Source organism: Rhinopithecus bieti, unplaced genomic scaffold (assembly GCF_001698545.2).
Source record: "Rhinopithecus bieti isolate Rb0 unplaced genomic scaffold, ASM169854v2 scaffold_15133, whole genome shotgun sequence".
Lineage (NCBI taxonomy): Eukaryota > Metazoa > Chordata > Mammalia > Primates > Cercopithecidae > Rhinopithecus > Rhinopithecus bieti.
The window spans coordinates 2,065,200-2,086,667 of record NW_016808815.1 but is presented as its reverse complement, the minus strand read 5'-3'; the positions used below and the strand labels follow the sequence as shown (position 1 = coordinate 2,086,667).

The 21,468-nt window shown below is 40.9% G+C and overlaps 1 protein-coding gene across 1 annotated transcript in view; it reads right to left on the bottom strand.

The window, feature by feature from the left end:
- The window catches only part of UTP20 (UTP20 small subunit processome component), a 109,336-nt gene that overhangs the window by 13,967 nt on the left and 73,901 nt on the right, over window positions 1-21,468 (bottom strand). Inside the window, 14 exon segments of the mRNA XM_017887242.1 lie at window positions 1,484-1,594; window positions 2,092-2,223; window positions 2,752-2,922; window positions 4,723-4,839; window positions 6,319-6,401; window positions 6,404-6,459; window positions 7,369-7,535; window positions 9,218-9,472; window positions 10,896-10,994; window positions 16,188-16,344; window positions 16,576-16,715; window positions 17,799-18,085; window positions 19,991-20,073; window positions 20,320-20,459. Of these exon segments, the coding sequence (XP_017742731.1) occupies window positions 1,484-1,594; window positions 2,092-2,223; window positions 2,752-2,922; window positions 4,723-4,839; window positions 6,319-6,401; window positions 6,404-6,459; window positions 7,369-7,535; window positions 9,218-9,472; window positions 10,896-10,994; window positions 16,188-16,344; window positions 16,576-16,715; window positions 17,799-18,085; window positions 19,991-20,073; window positions 20,320-20,459 (1,998 nt within the window).

The following is a 21,468-nucleotide window of genomic DNA, read 5'->3' as shown; positions in this document are numbered from 1 at the left end:
GTGCCTGACAGAGGCAAGCCCTGGCCCGCCACTGGCACTGTGGTTTAAGACTTCAAATCTAAACCCACAGGTTGAAAGCTGATCTCTCTGTGACAGGTGGTGACAGGTGTACCACAGTATGGACTATGGTCCAACCTGGTATCTCCCCTTCAACAAGAGTAACAACATAGTGATAATATCAATACTGATAGTAATAACTAATGCATTTACTATAAACCCTCTATGTGCCAAGCACTGCGTTAAGTGTCTCTCAGTTAAATCTCAACATTCCCATAGGAAGTATGTGATAATAGCCCATTTTCTAGTTGAAGGGAATAAAGTTGGTCCAAAGACAATAAGAAACTTGCTCAGGTGACACTGCCAGAATTCCATGCCTAGTCTGTGTCCAAAGGCTGCACTTTCAAACCACTGTAGTATCTAGCCTCCTTTATTAATAAACTGTGAGAACTAAGCAACATCATTCAAGTTTCCAAAGCCTGCCTTTCCCTAGCCATAAAATGGGGATACTGTTTCTTCTGAAGGCTACTTGCAAACAGAGGTCATGCATTTAAAATGCTAGGCACACAGCTAGTGCTTAATAGCAGATGACCCTTCTTCTTCCTAATAGTAGCCAAGCAATTATTTCCAGAGACATGCATCTTCCCTTCCTGGCCTCCTCAGCAGCCCAAACCCCCCTGCAACCCTGAGTTCCTATTTCCAACTTAGACCTTTCCACCTCTTTGGGCACAGTATACGTGCTCATAAAATTAGATATTGACAGATGTATAGATACAAACCTGATTCTGTCACTCCTCTCCCTAAGGATTTAAATAGCTCCTTACTGTTCTTAGAAAAAGCCCTGCTGGTGCCATGGCTCACGCCTCTAATCCCAGCACTTTGGGAGGCCAAGGTGGGCGGATCATGAGGTCAAGAGATCGAGACCATCCTGGCCAACATGGTGAAACTTCATCTCTACTAAAAATACAAAAATTAGCTGGGCATGGTGGCGGGCGCCTGTAGTCCCAGCTACTCGGGAGGCTGAGCCAGGAGAATCGCTTGAACCTGGGAGGCAGAGGTGGCAGTGAGCCGAGATCGCACCACTGCACTCCAGCCTGGCGACCGAGCGAGACTCCATCTCAAAAAAAACAAACAACTAAGCCCAAAATCTTTAACAAGACCACAAGGTCCTGCCCAATCTGGCTTCCCACTCCTCAATTCACTTACCTGTGTTGAGCTCCTCAACCGAGCTAAGCTCTCACTCACCTCAAGCCTCTACTGCCCTCTCACTGGTAAAACTAAGTCTTTTTCTTCCTTCAAATTTTGGCCAGCCTGTCAGTCCCCAGAAAAGCCTCCCCTGACCTCCTGCACCAGGACGCCTGAGTCTCAGCATAAAGAACCAACATGACACAAGGTGGTCTTCAGAATTCAGCCAATGTTGACACCTCTGCCAGACAGATGCGGCAGGGCCCAGCCCTTGCTACGGGGATAAGTGCTCTCTACAAACCTGTCTGCACTGGACCCTGGCAGGTTCACTTTGTGCAGAGACTGCCAACTTGGATACTTTCCGCATGACATCATCGATTTCTGGGACCAACAGCTTTCTTGATAAAATTGCCTAAGATACAAAAGGAAAAGACATACTCATTTCATGTGTTCTGTTGCAGATGGATGGAAGCAGAGTTGATGCTAAAGCAATCACAGGAAATTTTCAAACACAGTAAAGTAACTTCAAAAGAAAAAAGGATACACACTTAAGCACAAAGAACACACAACACTTAAACGTACACTTCAAATTGGTAAAACTTGTGAATTTTAAAAAATGGTGAGTTTTATGTTATATACATTTTACTACACTAAGAAGAAAACATATAAATAAAAGATAATACCTGTATTTGTACAGAATTCCCTAGAAATGTTAACACAGAGCTCACATTTAAACACTTTTCATAAGCAAATGTTTGCCTGTAATTGACCCACCAAAATCATAATAATCTTTACAAATTACTCAATTTCAGAAGTCTACGGCTAGTCAAAACACTATGATCCATGTATTCAAAATATCTGCTGTGAAGCTCATCAACTGTAACAGTCAACATTCTGGTGACACCATACCTTCAGAAGACCAAAGGCAGTGGCTTGTCTTGAAGTATCATAAATGTCCTCCTCAGCATAGGCCAGTAGAACTTGGAGCTGTTTTTCAGTTATCCGGTAAGACTTGACTTTCTTGACAAGTATGGTCACACACTGCAAGTTACAACAGTGATATTCACAGCCAGCACACCCCACAGTTGGGATCCAGCGAAATGACAAGGACTTAACACGCACGTATGCTTTTCCACACAGGGTGCCAGCCCTTAACCTTGGCAAATAACTCTGGGAAAAATTCTGGCCATAACCACAAAGGGCAATGGGGAAAACTAACTTTGATGTTAATCCTGGTTCTAGTTTTTTATGAACCAGGGTCTCGCTCTGTCACCCAGGCTGGAGTGCAGTGATGTCATCACAGCCCACTGTAGCCTCTAACTCCTGTCAAGTGATCGTCCTGCCTCAGCATCCCAAGTAGCTGGGACTACAGGTACACATCACCATGCCCAGTTAATTTTTTTTTTAAATGTAGAGACAGGGTCTCGTTAAGTTGACCAAGCTGGTCTTGAACTCTTAGGCGCAAGCAGTCCTCCCACCTCAGCCTCCCAAAGTGCTGGGATTATAGGTGTAAGCCACTGCATCCGGCTCCATCCTGGCTTTTTCCAAGTGCAAGTGAAGACATCTCACCTTGAAACAATTGACCACCAGGTGGAAGTTCTGGCCCCTGGCAGCCCCGAGCTTTGCATAGTCCTTCAGCAGAAGGAAGAGGTGTTTTGTCAGCTGCTCTGCTTTTGTTTCTATGGAAGGCAGCGGGAACCTCAAGACCCAGATGAGGCATTGTAGAGCACCTGTGATCACCTGAAAAAAGCAAAACAAAACACCACCAACTTGTGATGTGACCGAATCCAACAATCCAGCACCTGAGGCTATGCAGACTCTTTAAATGATTGTGCCGAATAAATAAGATGCTAAGCCCAGCCCACTCTGGAAGAACTGTGCCCAAAAGGTAAGAAGATAAAGACGTTTCCATTTCCTGATTGTAGAAGAATTTATTGCTTATCCATAACAATGGATCCTTATGATGGTAGATTATAAGGAAATAAGAAAAGGCACCATATTCTTTTCATAATTTAATCTTTGTTTAAACATTTTTGGGCTGGTCTTGAACTCCTGGGCTCAAGCAATCCTCCTGCCTCAGCCTCCCAAGAGCTGGGGTCATAGGCCCGAGCCACCAAGCCTGGCCATATTTTTAACCTGCTTATAGGGGTTTATGGAGGTTATATGATTTGGATAGGTTGGTCAATTTTACAATTCTTTTTGGAAAAATACATCTTAAATGACTTTAATGTTTTCTAGAATGGTACTTCAATGTAATCTACTCTTACTAAGCTTGAATTAGGTATACAAGGCACTCTACTGGGTATTATAAATACAAAGATAAAAAGGATACTATCTCTGCACTTATGCAGCAGATGGTTAATTCAGAAATTAGGCATAGGAACAACTGACTAACAGTTAATATAGTTAAGTGCTATTGCAAAAGATATGGAAAAAGTGTGCTGAGCTCCCTGAACTTCCAAGGCCAAACCTTTGAAAGCACCTGGATCAGCTAGTTCAACTCTATCTAACAATACCTGTACTGCTCTGGCTGCTGAGAGCTCCTCAGTGGGCTGGATTAAGACACAGAAGAGTGAGCTTGGGAGTCAGAAAGACATTGGCTTACATCCCAGCTCTGCAACTGATTACCTGTTTGACTCTAGAGATGTTACTTAACCTCTCGGCACCTTCATCTGTAAAGCAGGTGATATGAGAAAAATGGGACCTGTGTAGGCATTGGAGTCTGACAGACCTAGGTTCATAGCCTAGACCTGTACCTAGACCCTCGCCCCAATTTTCTCATTTATAAAACAGAAATAGTAAGAATATATGCCTCAGGGAGGGTTGTGAGGATCAGAAATAATGTTCTTTGGATTCACAGCATGGAGCAGTAATAGTAACAAAGGTGACAATGATGATGACTGGTAAGGGGACAAAATCCTTCACCCTCATGAAGTTGTGAGGATCAAATGAAATACTTAATGTACCTAGGAGGGCTTTTAAAACTGTTAAAGTCTATCCAAATTTATATAATTAGTAAATTGGGAAGTGATTTAATGTAGCAAATAGTGGTAGTTCATGATGTCATAAATCCCTTTAAAAACTCAATCATCTCGGCCAGGCACAGTGGTTCACACCTGTAATCCCGGCATTTTAGGAGGCCAAGGTGGGCGGATCATCTGAGGTCAGGGGTTCGAGACCAGTCTGGCCAACATGATGAAACCCTGTGTCTACTAAAAATACAAAAGTTAGCCGGGCATGGTGGTGTGCACCTGTAGTCCCCGCTACTTGGGAGGCTGCGGCAAGGCTGAGGCAGAAGAATCCCTTGAACCTGGAGGTGGAGGTTGCAATGAGTCAAGATCGCACCATTGCACTCCAGCCTGGGTGAGAGAGCTACTCTGTCTCAAAAAAGAAAAAAAAAAAAAACCACCAACCAAACAAACAAAAAAACCTCAATCATCTCATAAAGCTTGAGCCCAAGCATAACCATTAGGTATTCTGCAAAACATAGTTCTTCTGAAGAATAAAATGCTCCAATGCAGAGTGCAAACCGATGCTTACCTTCACATCCATGGAGCCCAGGCAGTCTATGAGGAGAGACACAAAAGGATCCAGCATTTCCAGGACATGTTCACTTGAAGACTTGATCTTGGAAGTCTTCAGACTCAGATGCAGCAGCTAACAGAGTTCAGAAAGATATTTCACATTAGTTGCCCATTAGACCAGATGAGTTAGGTAAATGTGAAATGATGTTTAGAGAAAAGCAAATGTTAAGATACTTCTATTTGAAATGATAAAATTTTTTTAAGGAATGACAAACTGCCTGAGAGGGTCTCAGTGAGTCAAGGTGAGAGCTTGCTGTGCAGCTGAGATGCTACGTCTGTTTACCACAGTCCATTTTCTCAGGATCTACTGTGATTCCAGGCACTGGCTCAGTACGCAGGACATGGCAATAACCAGGATGGACATGGTCTCTGCCTTGATGGATCTTAGGCAGACTCTAAGGAAATGACGACATGCACAGGTAGGGTGCTTTGAGAGTTCTGTGGGAATCTGGTAGAGCAAAGAGTGGGTGGTGAGCTCCTAGGGCAGGAAAGAGTATGGTGACTTTCTAGATGGGAAGGGAAGCCATGGTGGCTGGAACGTGTGTTAGAAAAGTGCGAGTCAATGAAGGGTTTTAAAAAGGAAATGATCATATTTGTTCTTTTAAAAGCTCACCATCTTTTATTTCATTATTATTACTGTTTTTTTTTAGAGACAGGGTCTCACTATATTGTCCATGCTGGAGTGCAGTGGTGTGATAACAGCTCACTGCAGCCTCAAACTCCTGGGCTCAAGTGGTTCTCCCACCTTACCCTCCTGAGTAACTAGGACTACAGGTACATGTCATCACATCTGGCTAATTAAAAAATAATTTTTTTTTTTTTGTAGAGACAGAGTCTTGCTATGTTGCCCAGGCTGGTTTCAGACTCCTCTCCTCAAGTGATCCTCCTGCCTTAGCCTCCCGAAGTGCTGGAATTATGGGTGTGAGCCACCATGTCCGGCCACTCACCATCTTTTAAAAAAATTCAAAGTAGTTTAGAGGGGCTCATGGGCAAAGCACCAGTAAGACCTTAATACATATTAGAGCAGAATCATTAATTCTGGGACAATTACATCTTTTAATGTAAGTGCTGGAAGAGATAAATAGTAAATGGACCAATGTACCTGTAAAAAAAGAAAAATCTAAAATGTATTTACAGTAAGGCATTTCCAATGGAAGTGAGCAGTACTAGAAATTCAACAGAAGGCCGGGTGTGGTGGCTCACACCTGTTATCCCAGCACTTTGGGAGGCCGAGGCAGGTGGATCACCTGAGGTCGGGAGTTCAAGACCAGCCTGACCAACATGGAGAAATCCCGTCTCTACTAAAATACAAAATTCGCTGGGGTGGTGGCGCATGCCTGTAATCCCAGCTACTCGGGAGGCTGAGGCAGGAGAATCGCTTGAACCCGGGAGGGGAGGTTGCGGTGAGCGGAGATCGCACCATTGCACTCCAGCCTGGGCAAAAGAGCGAAACTCTGTTTCAAAAAAAAAAAAAAAGAAAGAAATTCAACAGAAGATTAAAAGGTGCAGACTCCCTGAAAGTAGCAAGTCTCATTTTAAGGTTAATTCTTACCCGAAGCCCGGACTCAATAAATATGTGCATGTTGGTTTTCCTGCTCACAACAGCTTTCTGTCCACCTCGAACTGGAGTTGGGGAAGCAGAAGGCAGCTCTGGGGTGGTAGACGTGGATCTGGTGCTGGAGCTACTGGATTTCTGTCAATCACGTGACGTGAGAAGAGGGGAAAGAACACTGTCAGCTGCATTCCAAGAAGTCACAGTGGCCCTTCTAAAGTGACAACAGCCCAGCACTAAATAATGTGTCATTTGCTCGGGTTGTGCACCCTCCCCAACCCCAAACCATGAGACACAGAAGATTGTTAGGCTGTTGATTAAGGTTACTAGGACAATATATTTACATTAAGATCAACAGCAGGACACTCCCTTGTTTGATTTCTGAAAATAAATGCCAATGAGTCTCTCTTAGACCACAGAAACAAAAGGAAGTTTACTAAGATTTTTTTTTTTTTTAACTCTGTTGCCCAGGCTGGAGTGCAGTGGTGCGATCTCGGCTCACTGCAACCTCCGCCTCCCGGGTTCAAGTGATTCTCCTGCCTCTGCCTCCTGTGTAGCTGGGATTACAGGTGCCCAGCACTATGTCTGGCTCATTTTTGTATTTTTAGGAAAGACGGGGTTTCACCAAGTTGGCCAGGCTGGTCTAAAACTCCTGACCTCAGGTGATCTGTCCACCTCAGCCTCCCAAAGTGCTAGGATTACAGGCATGAGCCACCGCACCAGGCTTTTAAGATATTTTAACATCTTTTAAGGTCTCAATCTCTGTTTTATCAGAATACAAGATATAGATTTTAAATCTATCCTATCTTTGAACCAATAAATCTTTAAAACAAAATGGTATCAGAGAAATGCCAAAATAATTGTCTGCTGTCATAGCTACCTCATTTATGAGAAAATCTCATGTTGAAATGTATCACACCATAAAGTACCATCTGAGAACTCAGGTGGATACAATTTTATGTTTTACTAAAGCAAAGTATTAAAACAACCCACAGAATGGCTTATCAGACGCAGAGACCTAAATGACAGTTTGTTTTTTTTCCAACTTACTTTTCTTTCTCTGTTAACAGGGGAAGATTTTCACTGATCAAACCATAACTGAGTAATAGAATGGATTCAGCCGTCATTTCCTGATTTATGATTAATCCCACTGTGATTCGGCGTAAAGTTTCATGAACTTTTCGGGCCAGTTTCAAACTCGTGGTATTTTGTAAGATCTAAAGGCAAAACATAAATGTCATGCTGAGATGACACAGAAATGCATTTTGATTTGTCATAATGGTGGTTTTCTTTTATATATTGGCTTTCTAATATGTTTGGCTTTCTCCTAATTAAAAAACATTCTTAATATAATTTCAAACACAGATATAACATATAAGGTGAAAGTGACCTATAATCTCAACCCCAGGAAGAACCACTGTGCATGCTTGTGAGCCTCAGGGTTTCCTCCACTCCCTCCCTGTTCTCTGCTGGTGAGGCCTCAGGGCACAATGCCAGAGATCTGAGACTCCTGAGTTAACATCAACTCTCCTGGTACATTAACAGGAGTAACTTAGAGGCAAACACACACACACATAATCAACAAAATGTATTCACTCCTCATAGGAAACCACGAGAATGAAGTGCTGTCATGGCCAAGCCTCAGGGTCTGATATCAATTATTGGGCCAAATCAGAGGAACCTAATGGGAACCAGGATCAGCAACCTCAGGAAATACTCGGTGCTTCAGAGTTATTATCTTGAATGAGACATAGTATTAATAAATCTCAATACCTTGGAGGGACTTTGTAATATACATCACGGATATATGTGCTCTGTTGACTCTTTTTCATCCTCAAAATGCATCTAACGCTCTTAGATAAGGCTCAGACAAAACTAAACGCATTCTAGGAGTAATTATGGAGTTCATCTAGCACCAGAACATTTAGACCTAATGTAATTCATGTCAATAGATAGAGCTCTTTGCTCTAGTTTTAATACACAAAACTAATAAATCAATAACATTTACTGATGTTCACCTCTGCAACAGGCACAGAAATCAACAGGAAGGTGGGTAAATTATAGTCCCTGAGCTTCAGGAGGCAGAATGAAACCATGGTAGGAATGTGAACTTGGATCAGAAAGATCTGGAACTAAACCCTGACTTTGCTCTTTAACCATGTTCCTTTCTACCTTTCCAAGCCTGAATTTTCTTACTTGTAAAATGGAAGTACCATCAGTCTCACAGGGTGTGCTGATTAGGTGAGAGAATGGAGCAGTGCTTAGAATAGAATATGTCAATAAATGCCAGTTTTCTTCCTCTTGGCAACCTGGAAGTGGCAACCTGTGTCCAAAAGCTTTCTAATATATATTTACTCATAATTAAAATGAATTTTTTTGTAAATGTAAATATACATTTTTAATCAAGACAGGTTCTTGCTATGTTGCCCCGGGCTGGTCTCGAACTCCTGGGCTCAAGCAATTCCTGCCACCTTGGCCTTCGAAAGTGCTGGATTTACAGGTGTGAGCCACCATGCCTGGCCTAAAATAAATTCTTAATAAAATTTCAAACACAGACATAACATATAAAGAAATGTTACTTATAACCTCAATCTCAGAGATAAGCACTATGTGGCTTGTGTGCCTCAGGATTTCTTCATGTTCTTAGCTGCTGACTTGACCCAGCTATAATCTTCATCTGCACTCAATTCCTATTGTCTTTCTTTCTCATCTCATGGTTTACATTGGGGACTATGACTTTTGAATCTAAGCACTCACTGGCCATATGGTCCTGGGGCCCCAGCACCTAAGGAAATCATGCACGATCAAAAACAGTGTTTCAGGTTGCCCCGCATCGTTCCTTTTAGGAACTCATGAGATTCCAATGCTGTGATCTCCTGAATTGCATTCAAGTCCTTACCTCTTTCAAGGGAAGGATAAGTTTTGTAACCTGATCTTTTCCTACAAACTTGCCCAGGATTTCATAAGAGTCGTAACTTTTGCTTCTTCGTGCTTCCATGACTTTGGAGAGGATCTGCTTTACTTCCTTCTCTTCAGCAACAGCACCAAACAACTCATAGTTAAAATCTTTGGAAGAAAAGGACAAATGGCAATTATGTGTACTCAGCAAGATATGCCAACATAAGCAGTGACTGAATAGAGGTCCTGACATGTCCTAATCAAAGAAATGCAAGTTGGACTGGGCTCAAATTAGATGGAAGAAATTTCTTTCAGAATGCCCTTGTTTTCAATGCAATTTAGGGACCAATTACTTAAAAGACAAACACATAAGAAACACTTAAAGGTTGATACTAATGGGAAACAAAGAAAAATCCTTCACAGATGTACATATATAATTGTATGACGGTATAGACAGTTACTTCTTTTTTGATGCACCAAAGAGTAGCTTAATTTCCCTTCAAGAAGTTCTCAGAATCTTTGCAATCTAATTATTTACACTCTAATAATAAATTACAAATATTTGCAATCTAATTGTTAACCCAGTTAATTAATTATTTGTTTTTTGAGACAAAGTCCCACTCTGTCACCCAGGCTGGAGTGCAGTAGTGTGATCTCAGCTCACTGCAACCTCCACCTCCTGGGTTCAAGCAATTCTTATGTCTCAGCCTCCCAAGTAGGTGGGAATACAGGCATTTGCCACCCCACCTGACTAATTTTTGTACTTTTAGCAGAGATGGGGTTTCACCACGTAGCCCAGGCTGGTCTCAAACTCCTGGTCTCAAGTGATCCACCCGCCTCAGCCTCCCGAAGTGCTGGGATTACAGGCGTGAGCCACTGTGCCTGGTCTAATGTAAATATTTACATTGAGATTCAAAATGTTAGTGTCTACATTTTAAAACAAATGAACAAAAACTTATGTGGCAAATTTATTCTCTTCACAATTGTAGCCCTCAAATTAGCACAGTATCCAATTTTTTCTTTTCTTTTTTTTTGAGACAGAGTCTCACTCTGTCGCCCAGGCTGAAGTACAGTGACATGATCTGTGCTCACTGAAACCTGCACCTTCCAGGTTCAAGCGATTCTCCTGCTTCAGCCTCCTGGGTAGCTGGGATTATAGGCACACACCACCATCCCTGGCTAATTTTTGTATTTTTGTTAGAGACGGGGTTTCACCATGATGGCCAGGCTGGTTTTGAACTCCTGGCCTCAAGTGATCTGCCCACCTCAGCCTCCCAAAGTGCTGGGGTTATACAGGCATGAGCCATAGCACCCAGCCCAATTTTAAAAGTTATTACTAATTTTCCACCGTATTATAAATAAAGCTCCTGTGAACATAATTTATTTCTTAAAAATAGATTCTTAGATGTGACTGAAAATCTTTTCTCATTTCAAAAGCTCTTGATACAAAATGGCAGCTTACTTTCCGGAAAGATCATACCAATTGATGACCTCCTTGTAGTGACAGAGTGCCCATCTCGCTTTAGTCTTAGCTTTTTAAACCTCTGCTAATCCAAAAGATGAGGTGTTACATTATTTTCATTTTTATGGGCTATTATTATTTCTTATTTTGTGAATTGATTTTTTTGTGTCATTTGCCCACTTAAAAAAAAATTAGAATTCATTTCTCTAAGTCTTACCTCAATCATTATACCCAAACAAGAGTCCAAATCCCCGACTTGCAGCTTATTGGTGAGGCCTTGCAGCAACATGTGAACAGTGAAAGTCAGCACATGGACCTAAGGTGAGATGCAGAGTAACAATATGAATGTTAACAATGTCACACTAGGAAAACACAAGATCTAGAAAGCACTGCAAAGAGCACACTCAGAGTTTATATGTCTTTTATTGCCAGGAGAAGCTTTGACAAATGACACATAGTTATTTCACTATCTAAAATCTTGTAACCAACTGATCACTTTGTACCAAAGGTGTTCAGAAACACACTACCCTTCTTAGATCTATTGTTGGGACTAAACCAGGCCAGTGATTTATAAAGAGAGGCACAAGAGTCTTGAACTTTATTTTTATTTATTTATTTATTTATTTATTTATTTATTTTGGAGACAGAGTGTTGCTCTTGTAGCTCAGGCTGGAGTGCAATGGTGCGATCTCGGCTCACTGCAACCTCCGTCTCCCGAGTTCAAGAGATTTTTCTGTCTCAGCCTCCCGAGTAGCTAGGATTACAGTCACCCGTCACCATGCCTGGCTAATTTTTTTTGTACTTTTAGTAAAGGTGGTGTTTCATCATGTTGGTCAGGCCGACCTCGAACTCCTGACCACAGGTGATCTGTCTGCCTCAGCCTCCCAAAGTGCTGCGATTACAGGTGTGAGCCACTGTGCCTGGCCAAGAGTCTCGAACTTTAAAAAAAGAAGATCAACCTGTGAATTAAGGAGCTTGCCCATGTTAAATGCAATCAAAGCTCGTAAATAAAAGGTTATGAAGGAAACAAGTTTTTGCACCCCATAGCAACCAAGTTGATGTTTCCTAAGCGCTTACTACAGGGTACGTACTGTATGAATACCTTGCATGTATTACATCATTTAAGCCTCACTCAGCCAGTCTATGGAGTAGGTACTACATTATGAGCAGTTTTTAGATGAGGAAGCTGAGGCACAAAGAGGTCATGGGTAGGAACTGGTGGAGTGAAGATTAGAAGCCAGTCTCAGGCTCTACAACAGGTTATCCTGCCTCTCAAGCTTTTTGAATTCTTTATGCTGCTTCTAGGGCTGTGAAATTATCAAGGTAAATATCGGATAATGGTCATAGGCTAAGGAAACACATTTAGTTGTCAAAACATAGATTGGGTCTTAAAGGTACCGTTTCTTATGTACCTCCTTGTGATCTTTTATTTTTTTTGGAGGCAGAGTCTTGTTCTGTCGCCCAGGCTGGAGTGCAATGGTGCGATCTCAGCTCACTGCAACCTCTGCCTCCTGGGTTCAAGAAATTCTTATGCCTCAGCCTCCAAAGTAGCTGGGATTACAGGCATGTGCCACCATGCCCAGCTAATTTTTATATATACCTATTTTTTAGTAGAGACAGGGTTTCAGCATGTTGGCCAGGCTGGTCTTGAACTCCTGACCTCGAGTGATCTGCCCACCTCAGCTTTCCAAAGTGCTGGGATTACAGGTGTGAGCCACAGCATTCGGCCCCTACTTGTGATCTTTAAGTACTTTTATATATAGACGGGTTCTCAATTTACATTGTTTTGATCTATGATTTTTCAACTTTATAATGGATTTATTGGGACACTGTCTCATCAAAAAAGTCAAAAAGCATCTGTATTTGAAAACTTTGCTGTGAAATTTATATATATATATTTTGAGACAGGGTCTTGCTATGTTGTCATGCTGGTTTTGAATACTCTGGGCTCAAGGTGTTCACCTCCCACTTCGGCCACCTGAGTCGCTGGCACTAAAGGTGCATACCACTGTGCCCAACTTTCCTATAACTGTAAAAAATCCTCTTGGTGGGGGTGAGGATGACGAGTGATGCTCGAAGAGAACAATTTTGGTACAGTCTACATGATTAATACTAAAGCTGAAATCAGTTGTTCTCTCAACTCTAATTTAGTTATTTTAACAAATAATGGGATAGACTTGAAGAACAGATGGTTAGAGAAAAAAAGGGCTACTCATTTAAATACCTCAGGTGTTCCTTAAAAATGTGTGCATGAATCCTCAAGAACAGAGATGTATTTCTCCTTGTATGTCCAGTTCCCAATAGACCATGTCTCACAATGCTGTGGTGGTGGCAGTGGCCTTGAAATGGGGATGGGTGGAGCTACAACTCTGGGAGGGGAAGTTTCCTCTACATTCATTGGAACTATAGTTCTGAGAGGGTTGGCCTAGTCTAGTTGCTTTTCTCTTTCTGTCTTGCCATTGTTTGGCCCCTGACATGGGCACAGCTGCAGGAGGCACATGGCAGAGTGGGAAAAATAAAGTCCCAGTTTTCTAGCAGAAAGACTTAAACGAATGCAAAAATTAAGTGTCAGCAAAGAAATAGAAGATCTAAAGAAAAAATAAATGAATATTTTAGAACTGAAAAACCCAAAAACTGAAATAAGAAACTCATTGGATGAACTCAGTTGCAGAAAGATATGAAAGAGGGAAGGGTCAGTTAACCCGCAGATAGACTGAAAGAAATTATCCAACCGAAACAGAGTGGAAGAAGAGCAAAATACATACATATATATATATATATATATATGAATACAGCCTCAGGAACCAGTGGGAGAAAAACAAACATTCATTTCACTGGAGTCCCAGGAGAGGAGAAAGAGTGCACTGCAGGAAACTTATTTTAAAAAATACTGGGGCTGGGTGCGGTCGCTCATGTCCGTAATCCCAGCATTTTGGGAGGCTGAGGCAGGCAGATCTCTTGAAGCCAGGAATTTGAGACCAGCCTGGATAACATGATGAAACCCCATAGCTACTAAAAATACAAAAACAATTAGCTGAGCGTGGTGGCTCATGCCTGTCATCCCAGCTACTTGGGAGGCTGAGGGATGCGAATTGCTTGAACCTGAGAAATGGAAGTTGTAGTAAGTCAAGATCACACCAGTGCACTCCAGCCTGAGTGACAGAGCAAGACTGTCTCCAGAAACAAAACAAAATGAAACAAAAACACAAACAAATACTGGCTGAATCGTCTTCAAATGTGGCCAAGAAGCTCAGCAAATGCCACACAAAGTAAACCCAAAGAAATCCACACTTAGACACATCATGATCAAACTGCTGAAAAATAATGGCAAAGCCTTTAAAGCAGCCGAAGATAAACAGCACATTAGTAAGAAGGGGGCGACAAATTGAATAACTCATCAGAAAGGCAGGAAGGGATGCTTCATAATTTGTAAGTGTGAAGATGGGGTTTTTGTGTTTATGTGTGAGATGTGTCTCCTTCAACCTTGTTACAATAGTTGGGCATTATCTGCCTGATGTGGAAAAAAAAGAAAAGACAGGTTGGAAGGAAGTAGAACAGTATTTTTAAAGGAAAGAACTAAACAGCTAAAAAGAAAGAACCATTAAAGTGAAATTATATATCCAGCAACAATATGTTTCAGGAATGAAGGTAAAAGGAAGACATTCATAGAAGAAAACTAAGAGACTCTGTTCCCACCGCACCTGCTCCACAGCATTGCTAAAGGACACCCTCTAGACTACGGGAAAATGATATTAGAAAGAAGTGTGGAAATTCAGAAATGAAGGAAGAACAGCAGAAACAGTAAATATCTAGGTAGAACAGACTACTGTCCTCTTTTTTTGGGGGGGGGTGGGGGACGGAGTCTCGCTCTGTCGCCCAGGCTGGAGTGCAGTGGCGCAATCTCAGCTCACTGCAAGCTCCGCCTCCCAGGTTCACACCATTCTCCTGCCTCAGCCTCCCGAGCAGCTGGGACTACAGGCGCCCGCCACCACACCCGGATAATTTTTTGTATTTTTGGTAGAGATGGGGTTTCACCGTGTTAGCCAGAGTGGTCTCAATCTCCTGACCTCGTGATCCGCCCGCCTGGGCCTCCCAAAGTGCTGGGATTACAGGCGTGAGCCACTGTGCCCGGCCCAGACTACTCTCCTCTTGAGTGCTGAAAACTTGTTTGACAGTTATAAGTAAAAATTGTAATACTGCCTAATGAAGTTTTCAATATACGGAGATGTTAATACATAAAGAGCTATAATACAAAGGGTGAAGGGCAAAGGGACATACAGGGTGATATGGTTTCTACGTTCCACTTGAATTGGTAAAACACTGATTCTCAGTAGACTATTGAAAGTTAAGTTAATATATTGTAATCTATAGAGCAACTACTAAAAATCTATACAAAGAAAGATAGTCAAAATGAATATGACATTTCTTAGTGTGTTAGACTTACAGTCTATAGACTAGGAACCTTACCCATTAACAAACTAGGATGTACAAGGTGAAGCTAGCTACCAGGAGTCTTAATCATATAGATGGTACCAAAATTGTTTTCTTCAAGCATCATTCTTCATCCCCAACCCAACAAGTAACATGGCTGCTTACTTGAAAAGAACAAGCTACAGCGTTCCTCAAACTTCAAATCACCCAGGGATCATATGAAAATGCAGTTTCTGTAGGTCAGGTGTAGGACCTTTAAATCCTGTATTTCTCACAAGCCCCAGATGCTGCAAATACTGTCTGTCCAGGTGCCATGGTTGGAGCAGCAAGGGGCTAGATACCACATAACCACTCGGAGTGCTGCGTATTCCACTTAGTGCTCTTATTTTATTTTATTTTTTTGAGACAGGGTTTCACTCTGTAGCCCAGGTTGGAGTTCTGTTGCACAATCCCAGCTCACTGCAGCCTTGACCTTCCAGGCTCAAGCAATCCTCCCACCTCAGCTTCCTGAGTAGCTGGGACCACAGACATGTGCCATCAAGCTTGGTTATTTTTATTATTGGTTTTTGTAGGGAAGAGGTCTCACTATGTTAACCAGGCTGGTCTTGAACTCCTGGCCTAAAGTGATCTCCCTGCCTTGGCCTCCCAAAGTGCTGGGTGTACAGGCATAAGCCACCGCACCCAGCCCCTTATTTTATACCTTACATTTTATATTCCAACTCTTAAACAAATATGTATCTTCTTTATTGTTCACACCAGTGATAATACAGTCAATACACATTCAAAAATAATTATACTAAGAACTCAGAGAATATAAAGCTTGATAGGAAGTAATTTGAGAGAAAAAGGTAGGTCATGTAACCCAAGCCTATGAGGATCTTTTAAAAATCAGATATAGGAACTATTTAAATAACAGATTTCCTTAACACTAATTAGAAACTTTTGAATATTACTGCTCAGTGTCTCAGTGGATCAAATTTATTAAAGCCAGGCCCGAAGTTCCATAACTTGCAGTGTTCAAATTGCAAATATTTTAACTCCAACAGAACTTGAATATAAAGCACAAGATGCAATTTACCTGGTATCCACGGACAAGGGTAGTCTGTAATTCTTTTAAAACATATTGGAGGAAGTGCACACCAAGATCCTCTATTATTTTCGCAAGGGTGCTGCGTGCAATGTCTCTGATTTCTTGGGCTCTGTTCTTGAGTAGGGCACACACTTTCAGCAAAATACTAGAAAATGAGAAGTTGAAAAATGACTAATCAAATAAACAAAGCAATTAAACATATACATATCCTTTTGTCTCTTAATTACTCATAACTCAAATCTTCCCTGTTAAGATTCCAAACCACAGCAAGTTATGATAGTACTTTCCCTCTTCCTGACAAAAGAGGTTCAAAAAAAAGGAAGAAAAGAAGCAATTTTTGAGTTTCACTAAACTTCTAATTTGTTACAAAACATACCTTGGCAGATTAGCTTCCATAACTTCTTGTGGAAGGGACTGCATTAGTTTAACCATGGCAAACGCTAATGGAACGCGAACCACTTCCTCATCATTCACAACCTTTGACTTGATGAGCTTGTGTTCTTCTTCTCTTTTAGTCTGCAAGAAACATTAGGTTAAGTTAAAATGAAAATAAACGGATCAGTGATCTACCAATACCGCAACCTTGTATTTGAAAGACAAATTTTCTAGAAGGATGGATGATCATTTAAAAAAAAGAAAGAAAGACAGCTCTTTCTATAGATCTTAAGCCCATTTCTAAGTTTATTTAAAAATAAACCAAATCTCTAATTTGAGGATAGCCCTCTAAAAATTATAAAAATAACAGGAGTAAGAATGTTCTACTTTTCGAAGAAGCCATCAGAAAAAAAAATAAAGCCAAATTTTCACCAGTGTGGATTTTCACTGCTGTGAAGTATAGGAAACTCATATAAAATGTGTATCAGTTGGAACAGTCAAGTGTTTGAGTGACACTGTTAGTATATATAAATACAGGGCCTCAAATAAAAGTTTATTTACAAATATACAAAATATAGAAAAATACAAATCAATATTATATGCCAGGAGTTAGCAAACTTTCTCTGAAGAGGGCCAGATAGTATTTTTGGCTTTATGGTCTCTGACTTAACTCTGCTGTTGTGATAAAAAGTCAGTACTAAACACTATGTAAACAAATGGGTAATCGTGTTCCAATAAAGCTATACAAAAACAGGCCACAGGCTAGATTTAGTCCCTGAGCCATCGTTAGCCAACCCGTGTTTCACCCTGAGAAGGAAGGAAAGGCTCTGGCTTCATGAGAACGCACTGCTAAATATTATCCCTGTTAACTAAGAGAAAGATGAATTTTGAATAGTGCAGAACTAACCAAAAAGTACAAAAGGGAAACGTATTCTAATTTTAATAACCTTTTGGGACACGGGAGTCTCTTAGTAACTACTTTGGAGATGGAAAAGCATTTATCTACCACATCAAAATCATAAAGAAGGAGCGTTACTGCTTAGTTGCAGCAGGATAAGCCTGAAGTTGAAGAGATAAGAGTAGAGGGGTGAATTGTGAAGTGTTGAGATAAAAGGAAATCTAAAAGCTGAAATCAATCAATAATCACTAAAAGCCTCAGTGTGACAGGGCTCCAGCAACACCAGAATTCACACAGACCTGCTGGACCCCAAATAAATTTATTACCGTAGATGCAAGACATTTATGTAGCCTGGGTAGAATATCCCCGGTTATGGTTCCTTGGATATTTTTAATTGTTCTCTCTAATTCTTCCTTGTTTTGAGGTAGGAAAGAGACAGGCTTTGTGATACACTCAGATTCTTTAGCTGATGTCCCTCCAGAGTCAGCTGGATCAGGGGTTCCCGGCTGTTCCTGGTCTGACAAACTCTTGCATGTATTTTCCTTCTCTTCCTCATCCACTTGCTCTAATTCCATGGCCTCAGGCTCTGGTAATTCAACTGCTTCAATGGCATCTATGTTTAATAAACAACAAAAGTCACCTTAAATCAAATAAGGAAACCACACAGTTGTGGTAAGCAGTTTTTCCCACCAACATCCAACTTCCGATAAAAAATATCTAATCAGCAACTGTGGGCAGGCAAGGTAAGTGCTGAGGAAAGAGTAGTAAATGAGAGGGCTATGGGTTTTGCTTTCTCACAGTTTAGAGTTTAATGAGAGAGACAAATAAACTGCCGATTATAAAAGAACACAGAATAGCAAGTACAGGGTAACTGGGGAACACACTGGGAGGCTTGGGGGGCAGGAACGTCTTAACCAAATAAAGCACCCTCCATTCATGAGCATGAAAATCCTAATGACAGCCAACTGCCCACAGAGTCTTTGTCAGTTTCTGGTATGCGATTACAACAATTTTACAAGTTAGTGGGGATTCCTCTTTTCCAATCATCTGAAATAGCTGGTATAGGTTGAAATGATCTACCCCTTGAATGGTTGGTAAAACTTAGCTATAAACCAATCTGTGCCTGGTGTTTTCATCAGATGATTAACTGCAGATTCAATTTTTTTTTTTTTTTTTTTTTTTTTTTTTTTTTTTGAGACAGAGTCTTGCTTTGTCACCCAGGCTGGAGTGCAGTAGTGTGATCTCAGCTTACTGCAACCTCTGCCTCCTGGGTTCAAGCAATTCTCGTGCCTTAGCCTCCTGAGTAGTTGAGATTACAAGTGTGCACCACCATGTCCAACTAATTTTTTGTATATTTAGTAGAGACAGGGTTTTGCTATGTTGACCAGGCTGGTCTCGAACTCCTGGCCTCAAGTGATCCACCTGCCTTGGCCTCCCAAAGTGCTGGGATTATAGGCATGAGTCACCATGCCCCAGCCTAACTGTGCATTCAATTCCTTTAATGGTTAGAAATCTATCTAGATTTTCTATTTTCTTCTAAAGTCAGTTTTGTATTATATTTTCTAAGAATTTGTACATCTCAGCCAAGTATTCAAATTTATAAATACAAAGATACCTTTTGACTTAATTGTGACCCTTTTTAATTCCTAGTAATGTTTATTACATCTTCTATTTTTACAGATCAATCTTGTCAGGCATTTGCCAATTTATAATCTTCTAAGTAGCTGGGATTACAGTTGTGAGCCACTGTCCCTGGTCCAATTTATAATCTTTTCAAATACTTATTTATTTTTAGCTTTGTTGATTTTTTTCCATTGTATCCAGTTGATTTTCCACCAATTGCTGCTCTAATTTTTAATTACTCATTTTCTTACACTTTCTTTCCATTCATTGTGTAATGCTCTTTTCACACAAGAAGGTGATAAAATTGGATTTCTATATAAATAATCTACAGCTCACATTTTTTCACTGACACAATTTAGACTAACCTTCTCTTCTGTTAAATAAAGTTTTCCAAGAATACTTAAACCATTCATTTTAGCTTCCCTCCTGACTCATTAACTGGCCATTGCTAGTAAGAGCAGACAAAGGGAATAAGTTGACTGTCACCATCTTTAACTCATTATCATAAACTATCCAAGAATAAGATAAAAATCCTGTTTAAGAAAGTTTAAGGGGCAGGCACGGTGGCTCACGCCTGTAACCCCAGCACTTTGGGAGGCCGAGGCGGGTGGATCACGAGGTCAGGAGATTGAGACCATGCTGGTTAACACAGGGAAACCCCGTCTCTACTAAAAATACGAAAAAATTAGCCGGGCGAGGTGGCGGGCGCCTGTAGTCCCAGCTACTCAGGAAGCTGAAGCAGGAGAATGGCGCAAACCTGGGAGGCGGACCTTGCAGTGAGCTGAGATCGTGCCACTGCACTCCAGCCTGGGCAACTGAGAGAGACTCCGTCTCAAAAAACAACAACAAAAACAATAACAACAACAAAAAAACGAAAAAAGTTTAAGAAACTTACTTTCTTCATTCTCAATTTTTTCCATTTGTTCTTCAAGAGTTTTGTGGTCAAAGTGGAATGCTTCTAACACTATTACTAGCAAACTGTTAAAAAAAAAAGTACACAGAAATGTTCATTTGATTATTAATATCATTGGACTATAAAAGGAGAGGAAATTTAAACACCAATAAACATTAAAATTATTTTATTAGCACTTTTAATTTTAACAAGTATTAGCATAACCTTCTTAATACAAGATAAAAGTAAACTGAGATACAGAAAGACTAATTCAGAAAATATTTTAAAATTACATTTAAAAAACAAAACAAAAATAAGAAGTTTGACCATACCTGACACCCAGTTTTTGATTGATCTGTCCCGTTTGTAAGACATGAATGAAATGTTTCAAGTAATACATATATGCTGACCAAGAGAGATGTTTGCAAACGGCTCCAATAACCTCTGTGGCAGCAATGGTTATATTTTCATGCTGTAAAATAAATCCAGAGTGTCAATGCAGAACAAAGATTTGCTAATAAAATGCAAGGCTAACTCAGGATATTGAAAAACTTAGTAGGTTCTCGGTAATTACAGAAGAGAAAGAATGCCCAAACTATGCTCATTTTTCCCTCTAACCCTAGGAAAACATGTTATCCATTTAAAGGAATTACATCATCTTTTAAAGGCTATTAACATATTTTGGACTCTTTTCCACTCAGACGTCCTTAATGGGTTCAAGACTACAGAAAGCGAATGAAATAAATTCAATGTAGAAAACCGACAAATGACAAAAATTACGTATTGTGCTACTCAGTCCTCAAAAGTACATTGTGGGTGGTGGGGGTCGAAGGGAGGAAGATAATCAGGAAAATTAGCTAATGCATGTTGGGCTTAATACCTAGGTGATGGGTTAGTAGGTACAGCAAACCACCATGGCACATGTTTACCTATGTTAACAAACCTGCACATCCTGTACATGTACTCTGCAACTTTTATCAAAAAAAAAAAAAAAAAAGTACACTGCCTCAGAGACATCTCTTTCAGGCCATGATGAAAAACAGAGAGTGGATTTACCTGTAGACCTTAAACTAGAAAAGCAGGCAAAACACATGAAACGGGCCAGGTGCAGTGGCACACGCCTGTAATCCCAGCACTTTGGGAGGCCGAGGCGGGCGGATCACAAGGTCAGGAGTTCAAGACCAGCCTGACCAACATGGTGAAACTTCGTCTCTACTAAAAATACAAAAATTAGTTGGGCATGGTGGTGAGCACCTGTAATCCCAGCTACTCAGGAGGCTGTGGCAGGAGAATCGCTTGATTCCGGGAGGCGGAGGTTGCAGTGAGCCAAGATTACGTCACGGCACTCCAGCCTAGGCCACAGAGTGAGACTCCATCTCGGGGGAAAAAAAAAAAAAAAAAATACATGAAACAACAGTTTCCAAACCTTGGATATCAACCACTGCAGGCCAGTGATCTCTGAAATAAATAAATAAATAAAG